The sequence below is a fragment of the Phalaenopsis equestris genome, unplaced genomic scaffold (assembly GCF_001263595.1).
Source record: "Phalaenopsis equestris unplaced genomic scaffold, ASM126359v1 Scaffold000224, whole genome shotgun sequence".
NCBI lineage: Eukaryota > Viridiplantae > Streptophyta > Magnoliopsida > Asparagales > Orchidaceae > Phalaenopsis > Phalaenopsis equestris.
The window spans coordinates 2,162,808-2,175,306 of NW_018164666.1; the positions used below are offsets into that span (position 1 = coordinate 2,162,808).

General features: G+C 35.8%; 1 protein-coding gene across 1 annotated transcript in view; it reads right to left on the reverse strand.

Annotated features, from left to right (window-relative positions):
* LOC110023307 (probable ureidoglycolate hydrolase) overlaps positions 1–12,499 on the reverse strand; it is a 46,773-nt gene that overhangs the window by 7,527 nt on the left and 26,747 nt on the right. Inside the window, exons 8-9 of the mRNA XM_020722633.1 lie at positions 11,074–11,165; positions 10,690–10,752 (exon numbers count right to left, since the gene is read on the reverse strand). Of these exons, the coding sequence (XP_020578292.1) occupies positions 10,690–10,752; positions 11,074–11,165 (155 nt within the window). The remainder of the gene's footprint in view (positions 1–10,689; positions 10,753–11,073; positions 11,166–12,499) is intronic.

Sequence of the window (12,499 nt, forward strand, 5' to 3'; positions counted from 1 at the left end):
ACATATATCATATTCACAAAATCTTAATCATTCACAAACACTAACGACTAAATAAATGTAAAGACAAGAACAAGGATATGGATTACCCCAAAGGCAAGAACTAATCCCACACCAGTAAAAAGCCTAAAAAGTAGTCATCTGCATATGAGAAGCAAATGAAAAAATATATATCCAACAAATATACACAAGAAGAGAGAAAAACTAAATTTATTTCAATATTCAACCTCCAATATTTTGTTTACATGCCTTAAGATCTAATTTACAAAATTCATTGAACCCAAAAACAAGAAACTAGACAATCTATGGAGATCTAGTTAGAAAATAAAAGCCTCAATTCATCCTCTTGAGTTCCAACAACAACATTTCTACACTAAACACCACCTTTTGAATTGTTAAAGGATTACTGCTAAACATAAAAGCATATATCCCGAAATAACTACACAACAAGGTTACTGAAGCAGGAAAATAGCATAACTAACATAATTAGTGGCAAAAACTGTAGTATAGCAAGAAAAGAAGGGTAATAAAATAACTTAGAGAGAAAGCAGGAGCATAAAAAGAAATAGTGCGAATCAACAACAATCAACATGAAAGGAAGAAACAGCAAGCAGGAAACATAGAGGCTGAACAGTGATTTGTAGGTTCAAAAAGAGGCAGTACAGCAAATGCAAACAATATAACTAGAGATAATAACAGGACCGTGAGAACTATCAGGAATACAGGGATAGTAGTGAGAAACTTAAAATGATAGAAGTTTCGTATTTTCATGATAATCCCTAATTTAAAAATATTCAGTTTTGATGAATTAATTATCTCATGACTGTCATGAAAATCTAGCAAAACTGCTTTGTTCCTGCAAGTTAATTCAAGAAGAAGCCTATCACCCATGAAATACAAAATTAATGATATCCACTAAAAATTTTGGACACAAATCAGGCATAAAAGTTTGCTTCTGGAACAAGACCTGTAGGTCCAACTTGAAAGGTATTGGATGTAATTAACGAGGCAAGGGAAAGAAAAAATAGCAACCCCCACACCAATGTCTCATAGAATTTTCTAGTAATAAAAGAGTACCACTTTTTGATACACTTGATAGATTTAGGGTCAAATTTGGTGTTAAGTTGGGGAATGCATGTGAACATAAGGTACACACCTAAAGAGGTTTAGTGGTGTAGCAGGAAAAAACTCTGATGTGAGGATAGATAGTCATCAAAACATTAAATGGTGTTTTGAACTTAAGTACTCGACTAGGCCTTCGATTGATAAAATATATTTCACTAAGAACAGCTTCCGGCCAAAAATATCTTGAAACTTAATGGGAAATCATAATTGATCGGGATATCTTAAGAAGATGTCTGTTTTTTCTCTCTGCAAGCTCATTTTCTTGTAGGCTATCAATACATGCTCACATGGATGATTCTATTTTTCAAAAGTAGGACCCAAGAAAAGAGTTGAGATATTCCTTTGTATTATCAGTTTTGAAGATCTGAATTTGCATTTGAATTAAGTTTGAATCATGTCACGGAATGTTTGGAAGATTTGGGCTTGCTGCCAAAAAAGGTTTGAACCTTGATAGGAAATCATAATTGAGCGAGGTACCTCAAGGTGTCTGATCTTTCTCTCTGCAATCTCATCTTGTTGTGGGGGTATCAATACATGAATTAACATGGATGATTCTAATTTTCAAAAGGTAGAACCCAATAATAAAATTGAAATATTCATTTTCACTATCTGTTTTGATGATCTGAAATTTGCATTTGAATAAAGTTTAAAACATGTCATGAAATATTTGGAAGATTTGGGCTGTTTACGATCTCTTTCATTAGAAATACAAGTAGTTCTAATGTGATCGTCAATAAATGAGACAAACCATTTAGTCTCACTTTGGATTTTCACATTGAAAATCTCCAAATATCATTGTAGATAATGGAAAAAGAATGTGAGGGATTATTCCGAGTCACGCCATAACTATTTCTAATATATTTGGCAAGTGGACAAATCTCACGGTAATAAAAATTAGGTTTTTATTCATAAAAAAATGATGCACAACTTAGCAACATAATTGAAATTATGATCACTCAGACAACAATGTCATAACATGACCTATTTTTCAACAGACAAACTCAAACAAATCATAAATTTGATAAAAATATGAGGGCGGGATCATATGTGTTTAGAGAGTCTTTCTTTGAGCAGGTATAAGCTTTGATGTTTTTTAACACTACCGTCTGTTGACCTCATTTTTGAGATCTTCCTAATTCCTCCTTAGAAGCCTAGGATCTAGCTATAAGAATTTCCCACTGACTATCCTAGAGGACTAGAAACGAGACCCACACCATTTAGAAACTCAAACCACCTCTTAGTTCTTTTGGGAGGCCTCACATAGATGGTTTCAAGTCATCTCCATTTGATTGAGTGGCTAGGGCTACAAGCCATCACCATTTGGAGTGGCTAGGAGCACGAGCTATCACTATTGGGTTGAGTGACTAAGACCAACGTGTGGAGGCCCAAAGAGAGCTCCCATAGGATCAAAAGGCCTAGAAAATCCGTTCATGGCTTGGTCATGCACACATTCATACATTAGATACGCATAAACACCACAATTCACACATTCGACGCACATAAACATCACGATTCACGTCACAAACACTTGCGTACATTGCACTGTTAATTAAAATTAAATTCAATTGTCAAAATAATTGACCACGAACTAAAATTTTAATAAAACCAAATTTCATGCGTTTTTGACCCAATCGTCGAAGAGGTTGTCCGGACGAACACGGATGACGAAACAGATTGCGCCGGCGCCTTCGGAAAGTCGATTTCGCCTAGAACGGACATCCATATAGGAAAGGTTCCGAGTAGAGCCGAATAGCGTTGAAATTGTCGAATTCAAATAAAAAACATATATGAAAAAATATATAATTAAATAAATAAGATAAAAAAAAGAAAAAAACCTATTATACCTAAACTCACACACGCGGCTTCCATTCGACCGAAACCCCTCTATTCCTATCGCGGAAGCAATCGCGAAACCCTCCAGTCGTCAACTCTCTCACTCGCGAAACCCTAGCTTCCTAGGCTCCCTCCTTTGGTCGACTGAACTCCTCTTCTTCACTTCGGTGAGCTCCTCATCTCACGCTCTCTCTCGCCCAGATCTTCCAGATGCACCGTAAGTTTTCCCGCAAAGACCGTAACCGAGCTCCCCTCGTCGCACTCGAAACCGGCTGACTAGCCTTCCTTGTCGGTGACCACCTCGCTGCCTACGCTCTCTGCCTGCCTCTTCTTCACGCCGGTGAGCCTCTCACTGCCTTTCCTCCTTTTCTCGTCAGAGGTCGAGCAGCCTTAAGGAATAAAAATCTTCGGCAGCGTAACTTCTTCCCTCTTCTTTCTTCATTTCCTGTTTGTGGTCGTTTTCACATTCAATGCCTCTTTCTTAAGGAAAGCATATGATAGTTCTCTAATCCTAATCTGCAGCTTTAGTGTTGCAAGAAATTAAGTTTTTTTTTTTTTTTTGAGCCATTGTTACTTTATTAGGCTTCTGGAAATCTCAAAAGGAGCTACTTGTTTTACTTTACTTCCATGCTTTCGGTTTAATTTGGTGTTTCTTTTTTTTCCTTGTGGTAACTATCATGTCTATGATTTGCCCGTAAATATAATTGCTGGAGTATGTGGTTTGAATTACAATGTGAACACTCTACTTCATATATGTTTAGCAAAGTGCTACCTGTGTTTATTGTTTCATTTAATTTTTGCAAATAGTCAGAGGATTGTCTTGATATTTTTCTTGCTTTATTTTTGCACAACTATTTGGCATGTTTAGATCCACATGAAGACCATACATTTGAAATTCCGTTGGTTGGAAGCATTATAGCTTCCTGATTTGGGATTTTTTCTTTCAAGCTATACATTGTTGGAAAGTTTTATATTCTTGTTGATTTTGTCTTCTTCATTGCAAGCTACAGACTTTCAAATTTTATAGTTCGGTGATTTGGTTTCTTTCATTGCTATACATTGGAAGAGCCTTGTTGCTGATTGTTTTGTGCCTAGATAGATGCTAATTTGAAGGGGCTTTAAACACTTTTTGGAAGTTGATTTGATCATTGTTTTGAAAGAATTTAAACGCTTTTAGGCCGATTCACTTGCGTTTTTGCCCCTTTGCTTTGCTGATTTTTTTTTCAGAAGTGGGTCGGCCTCTTTCTCCATTTATTTGGTTTTGTTTTTTTTTTCCCTTGCAAATGGTTAAATAAAAAATGAGAATTTCTGATTTAATCATTTGAAAAACACTTAAAAGATATTTGAGGATTAGTTGAAAAAAAAATTTAATTGAGGGAAAAACACCATAAATCACTTCAAGCACACAAGTTAACGTATAGGCTTCATCTATCTAATTTTTAAATAAATGATGAAACTAAGCACCTAACCTTAATTCAAGAATTGATTAAAACACTAAACATAAGGATACAACAATATATGGTTCATAACTTTCTTAATTAAATCAAGTAATAAAATTCCCGTCATGACTTAACCTACAGTGAAATCCAATGCTCCATGATTCGAGCTTGAACCTCACACTCAAATCCTGCTGACAATTGGGAACATTCTTAATGTCACATATAAATCATCTACTCTTAGTCCTTTATATGTGACATTGTATTTTGTTTTACTTGTTAATGTTTTTTTTATGATTTGTTTAGACTTTCTTATACTGAATAATCTAGCAATTTGTTTAAGTTTGATGCAATTTACTGCTCACTTAACAACATTATTTACTTCACAAATTTGCAAAACCCCTAGGGTAGAGAACGGTAGGACACTCGGTTAGAAGGTACACTGCGATAAGCCACTGACTGAACCATTGCATGTACTCCTTAAACCTAGAACTCGAAGCTGTTATGACATGGAGCTCGGAGCAAACTTCGTGAGTAGCACAACGAGGAACATGGAGCAAGCAACAAGCGGAGGTGGTCGTCATTCTACAACAGCAAGACAAGTCTGCACCAACTAAACTCTTCCTTAGTTTAAATAACAAGTCATAGGACTTTGAGATGGTTTGCCTAGCGCGACATAGATCGTCACCTTATCTTTTAGGCTTTTCACAACTCTGTTGTGCAATATAGGTCCTAACACTTTTAGGATTCCAAGGTTGTCGTGCGGTACGTGTAAATCCTCCTATTTTCTTAGGCTATTTGCAGTTTTGCACGATCGGGTGTCATGTGAGTGTAAGCCCTAAATAATAAAATTGACAGAATTAAACATTAAATAAACATCACTCCAAATACATAAAACCGAACAATATGATGGTTGGGAAGTCACCCAAGTTTTCCTCCGGTCCGTGGCATCCTCTACCTTTCATTCCTTTGACTTCTGAAAATAACTGTTCCTATTTTGAGTCACTCTTTTTTGTTTTTTCTCATGTCCAACCTTGAAAATCTAAACTTTGAAATCTCGAAGACAGAACCACTGATATTAACCGAGAGTTTCTTAAGTGACCCCGGTCATTTAAGATGTAATTAACTAAAGGGGTTTGTCTCTATAGGGAACTAAGAACCACAGTAAGAAAAACTTTATCTAATCCTCATGTTGGGTAAGGGAATTTGTCGGTCAATTCCATAGTTTATATAATCGAACCCCCTTCGTCATGTAACATGTTTATCTTTTGAGATGAATGTGTTGCTTGAAGGGGGATGTTTGATTATCTAAACTATGAAATATATGGGATCTGTTAGGTTAAATATTTTTTGAAATTAAAATACTATTTCCTAAATCAAATGACATATTTATATTAAATTAAATTTAAATCATTTTTCAAAAATAACGATCGACACCAATGACCTTTCTTAATTCCACCACCTGAAATTCACAAGAGTTTGTAAAAAATTTAGTTATAAATTTCACATTATAAGTAAGTTTAATTATTGATTGAAATCAAATTGCAGTCCAACTGTGAAACATATAAAATAGATAAAATAATAATATCCTGAGGGAGCTTCACATTTCCTTTCCCAGCAATGATTGAATGTAATCTGTCTGCAAGTCTCACCTGTCTAGATGCAAAAGCCTCCTGATAGTTGACAAGAGCATTGATGCCTCACTTTATATGATTAGAGGCTCATGAATATATGACCCAAGTTCTAAATCTTCAATTATTGGCAATATGGGATAAGGATATATTACATTGATGTGTTAAGAAGTTGGTGTGCTGCTCTGAATTACCTCGAAATAGTTTCTTCAGTACTTCAAGTTGTTTCTTGGTGAATGATTCTGTTGATTCATCGAATGTGGTAGTAGCATTAGTCTTTTTCTCTTGATCTTTCCTTCCCTGTCCAAGTTTCCAGTCTGTGGGCCTTCCATGAAGTTTTCAGCATTGTCTTTGATATGCCCAATCTTCTTGCAATAGTCACATGTGGGACAGTTCTTTTTGAGCTTTGAGCCATGGGAAGAATTATGGGTGCACCGGGCTAAGTTTCAATACTTGGTCAAACTCCATTTTGAGTCAGTACCAGCTTCTTCTACTATTTTCTCTCCCGACTCCAACAAAGTCTTCACGTGAAGATGGAAGAGGCTTTATTCAATACTTGGTCAAACTCCATTTTGAGTCAATATCAGCTTCGTTCTCTTCCTTTCAATAATGAATTTAAACAACACAGTATCATGTGAAAATTTTCATACATGTGCCCCAATACATATCCAATTGTAGCCAATACTTTGTCGAGTATTGAAGTATTGAGTAACACTTGGCTCGCCTTGGCGAAGGCCATGAAGCTTAGTTTTGATTTCAAAAAACTCTGCAATGTTCTTATTGTTGGAATATATTTCCCCAGAAATCCTCAGCAATTTTTTAGAGCAAAAAAAACTTTCTCACTTTAGTGGTCATTGAGTTTACTAAACACAACATAACTATATGATCTTGACTCTTCTATATATGGTAATTGGGTTCAGTGATCTCAAGAACTATGTCCTCTCCCGTGAGATATTCACTCTTCTCCTTTATCAAAAATGTACATAAACACGAATTGGGACCATGGAAGAAAGTTATGGCCATCGAGTTTAAGATTTATGATAAAATTAGATATTTAATTAGTCCTATGGACAAAATCTCTAGTCTCTGATTTAGAATTAACCTCCAGAGTAAAACTAGACATTTTCATCCCACTTAGTCATTAACCCTAAGTGTATTTAAGGCTACTTCTACTCGTTGTTTCAGCTTTTGTTGCTCCTTCGAGCTTGTTATCGTTGCTTTTACTGTTGCTGACGTAAGATTCGGTTGCAGGGCCTGCAGCAAAGAAATTTCTGGGTGCAAGCAGAATTCCGTAGGAGGCCCTGCAGCAAGGAAATTTCAGGTTGCAAGGAGAATTCTGAAAGAGGGGCTTGCAACATGGAGAATTTCTAAGGCAGTGAAGAGCTACAAATGGGCCTACAGAGAAGAAATCTAATTGAGGAAGTTTCGGCTGCCTGCAGCGAAGAATTTTCGGCCAAATGAAGGAGGTCTGAATCTGACAGGAAAGAGTCTGACCTAGCGGGAAGGAGGTCCGGTAGCATAAGGCAAATTTGCCTCTGGCGGGAAGGAGATTCGACATGGTAAGAAGGATATCCTGCTGCAAGAAGGAGACTGGGCCTGGTAGGAAGGAGGTCCTGCTGCAGGAGGGACATCCGACTTTGGCAAGAAGAAGATCCGGCCTGAGAGGAAGGAGATCCGGCCCGGTGGGAAGGAGATCCAACTACAGAAAGAAGATTCGGCCAGACAGAGGAGGTCCGGCGGCTAGGGTAATATCTAAATCTTTGGTTCCATGTAGAAATTACTTAGGAAGGAAAATTACTTAATTTTATTATTCACATGCAGGGTACATATGTAGAGACACCAATCCCTCCTAATTTACAAATTTACCAAATATATATAGCCTAAATTAGGAAAGGAAATAAACACAAATTAAGGGGTTTCCAAATTGATCTCCAAGCAAATCTCCCATAAGATCTTGAATAACCGACCGGTCCATGCTTGGACCACCACCTAAAACTTTTCAGATTTCCACAAGAAGGAATAGGTGGTACAATAACTTGGTAGGAAGGCATAAGGCGTATAACAGGAAATAATGGGAATCATTAGCAATTGAAGAGAAGGAAATGAGATTATGAATAGGAAAATATAGAGACAGCATAGTTATTTAGCGCTAAGTGAAGAAGCAGTGCCATATAGTGGGAGATAATAGCATCAATGTTTAAATTTATGCAATTGGGTATTGAGGCATTTTATTTTTATAATGCGAGGCATAAGCCTTAAGATTTTTTGAGGTGTAAGCTTCAATATTAAACTATTAAATTAATTAAAAGTACAAAAATAAACCACTTTGAACAATCCCTCACAGGATCCAATAGTAAAAAAACATACAAGCATAAAAAAAAATTTGAACTTGGTTTCTTAGTAATAAAACATGTGAGTAAACATAAAATGTGATAAGATCATAAAAAATCATATATGCATTCAATGATAAACATTAATCTCATATAATATAGTAAATATAAGCACGTAATAAAAAGTAAGGCCCCCTTACACCCAAACCAACATAAAAAAAAAAGTCCTAAGATCATAAGTTCTCAATTCAAAAGCAACTGCTACATTCATCAATTAGAATCTTTATTAGAATCATTATCATAATCGATTGCTTTCTCATTTTGATTTTTTATTTTTAAGATTCCTAGATAGTGAATGAATGTGTAAAATGAGGTTTTTAAATTTATTATTTTATAATATTATAATTTATAAAGTCAATTAGGCTTAAGCGCCTAGAGACTTAATCAAATTAAAAAGCCAAACCCAAAAAATTGAGGCATGTGCCACAATTTAGGTGCCTTGTTTCTCTGCCTAAGTCTTGGATGAACCTCAAGGAGAGCAACAAATTGCAAAATTTTAAATTAGTGAGATTATGAACAATAATGTCAATACATGGAGAGTAGCAGGAAAATAAAATGATAGCAGATTCGAAGTTGCATCATCGTGGATGACATCAAATAGAAGAAGCGATGCGTACAGGTGAAGTTGCTTTTAACTAAATCCTATAGCATACAATGACTCCAAGGGTCTCCCAAAAACTTACAAATCTGGCAAACGGCAAAGATAGGAAGGCCACTACCATCTCAACCAGAGAGATTCACGAAATTGAAGTAGCTCAAAGTGGCTAGAAGTTTTGACCATATGTTGCATCCAAGGCAAATTTAGTCCAATGAACAACCACATCTTCTAGGCTGAAAACATTACTCAACACAACCCATGAACTTCCGAAACTACCCATACATAACACAGTGTGAAATAATGCGCTAAAAGAAGCTTCCATACCTGTTGCTTACTCATATTTGCATTTTGATTTACAAGATGTTCCAAAACATGAGTACTATACATAGATGACAAGTGACAAAGGAAGTTTTATTTCACTAGATCATAATATGCCAACCACTTCCATAAGTTATGTCTAATATTACCATTATGGTTGACATTTCAAAAAATTGAACGACTTCATTTAATAAGAAGTGGACCAAAGCTTTTGGTACTTAAAAAGTATATTATTAACAAGACCATGATGTGAGCAGAAGTTGGAAGCCAATTTGGAATAAGAATGTGATGTGGTAGAAGTGCATTAGAGGGGACATGAAATATTTTTATGATAAAATAAAAGGGCCTCATTGACTGACAAAAAAAAATTGAGGATTAAAAACAGATACCTTTTTTTCCTTCATCTTTCTTCTTAGTTTCTTATAGGAACTACTGTACTCTAACAACCGCACAATTGAAATTCGAAACTTGTTAGCAGGAGATTATGTGGTGATCCTATTTTTGGAGAATGGCTTTTGCGCAAGGTTGGGATGAAAATGGAGTGCTTCACCTACCTGTTACTCTCATTTCAAAGATCACCAATCTTTTGCTCTTTCATGACTGCATTTGATAATTACACTTCATTATCATCTCAAAGTTTTCATCAGCACTAAAGTATTTCAAATTGACTAGAAGTTTTGACCACCTCAATGGGCTAATTGAAATCTGAAGAACTCTTTTGAAACCAAATGTTGCATCCATAAAAACTTCAGCTCCAAGAAGAATCACTTCCTCCAGGATCGAAACCCAAGACGAAGCACTTGCATTTGGTAATTACACGTCACTATTATCTCAGGAAGAAGTCCATCAACACTTAAAAAGTTCAAAGTGACAAGAAGTTTTGACCTCTCAATGGTCTAATTGAAATCTACAGAACTTTTTTAAAACCAAATTTTGCATCCATTAAAACTTCAACCTGAAGAAGAACCACTTCCTCCAGGATGAAAACCTATTCTCTACGATCCGTTAATGTAGAACTATCCACAGACAAACAGCAAGCATAGAAGTAACGTGATAAGGATGTTCACCTAATTGTTGCCTTCACATGTCTGCATTTGTATGTGTAATTGCATAGTGTTAGACAAAGCCTTATTATAGCCCTGGGAATATTCTCTCTTACTCAATGGAAGGAAGTATAAGACCAAGATTCATATAATTGTATCTAGTGGTTGTTAAGGCTTAACATGGTAAATGTAAAAGTAACATAATGCATGCACATCACGGTGACTACAAAAATGTAATTCTAAAAAAGCGGCCAATTATTGAAAAATCTTGACTGCATGCTAAATATTAGTTTAATCTTAGCTGAGCAAGGGACGCACCAATTTCTATATGTGCTTTACTCGGTATACTGTTGATTGCTCCCGGGTGTAGCTCCATGACACCTACAAGAAGCTTTTATTCCAAAAGCAATCCAAATATGAAATGGAAAAACATCATAAACCAACTAGCCTCATAAGATGCATCGCCCATAAAGGCAGAAAAAATGAAAAAATGAATAACAAGTCAAACTTCTGAGTAAAAAAAAAGCATGTAATAGTTAAAACCTTTTCTAGTTTTTGAGAAAAACATAAATTTGCTTATTTGTTAATTTCTTTTTTGTCCGGAAAACAAATGTATGTCTTTTTGTGATTTTCAATGTTGGTAGGAGTAGAATATTTTATAATTACATAAAATTCAACTTATAAATCATCTAATGATCATACCTACAGTGCCAACAGTGTCAAAGGAACCAGAGTCCAAGACATGTTTTTCAACAGCCAATGCTAACTCGGCAGCGGCCAATCCTGCATCATTTCTAACCAATCAACGCAATCAACATATCAGGATAGTATCTACTAAAGTCATCTTAGAAGAAAAAGTAAGCCAGAACCAACTCATTAACAAAATTCACTAGGATTTCTAAATTAGAGACATTGCAAAATATAGCAACCATATTTGGAAGTAGCACGTGTTTTTGTAATGCTTGAACCTAATAATCATGATAAGCAGATGATCGTGTTGAACACAACGAATAGTAAAAAGATTTGTATGCATCATTAAAATGACAAATGAATATAGCAAAACAAAAGTGAAAAGAGGAATAATTGAGAAACTTTCTTCAGCAAACATGGTCAAAAGTTCAGGTTAAAGGAAAGCATCCATGACATTATTAACGGATTCTGTGCAGCGTCCATAGACATTCGCCTGAAATTAAGTTAAAAAAAGAAGGATGACGAGCATCATAAACTCAATTCATGTAAAATTAGTGAACTCGCTTTAAAAAGACTGCAAGGGTAGTTTGTGTGAATGACTAAAATCTAATCTCCTCTTTAGCGACAGGTTTTATAATACATTCACGAAATAAGTAATTGATACATTATAGATACAATTAACCTGATATTTACTTTATTGAATTAAAGATTTTGTATTAATTGCAAACAGAATTTGATGCCAAAGTTAACCCAAACCAAAATGGATATATGAATATTAGTATTGAATTCAAATAGGATTACAACGATGGCTCATTTCAAAACAGGAATTAAGCAATAAATGACATAAAAGGACGTCCTAGGGTGAGATATGATGTTGAGTGGTGGCTGGACAACAGGCAGAGGGGCTAGTTGGAGGTTGCGAGCACAACAAAAGGCCTGAAAGGGTTTGGTGGCAATGTTGGGATGCATGAAGGACGTAACGACAGCAGGTGGGGTTGTTGTGGGGGAGTTGAAGCCACGACCACGAGTTATGATTCTTTGAGCTCTCATTATTCTATTCTCCTTCGAAACTAGAAAGTCAAGGTTTCACTACTCAGCTCTTTTTTGTACTCTCGTATGTGGAAATAATGTCGTCTTCGTCTCGTATACAGAAGGAATATACAGAATGACCCGTTACATTGATTTGTTTCAATGTCAGTGAAAAAATGGACCTAGGACTTCTTCAGCGATCAGACTCTCTTAGGCTTCTAATGTGGAATAGAATCAATTCACAAGCAAGATAGGTATTTCTCTCCTAGTTCTAGGAAAGGCGATAGTCTCACTCAAAAAAAAAAGAAGGGAGTAAGCCCAAATGGACTGACGATTCACAAAATGTCAGATTCAGGACAGTAGGGTGGTGGAGAGAGGAATAGCGGTAGGCCTTGGAGGGATGCGGGCG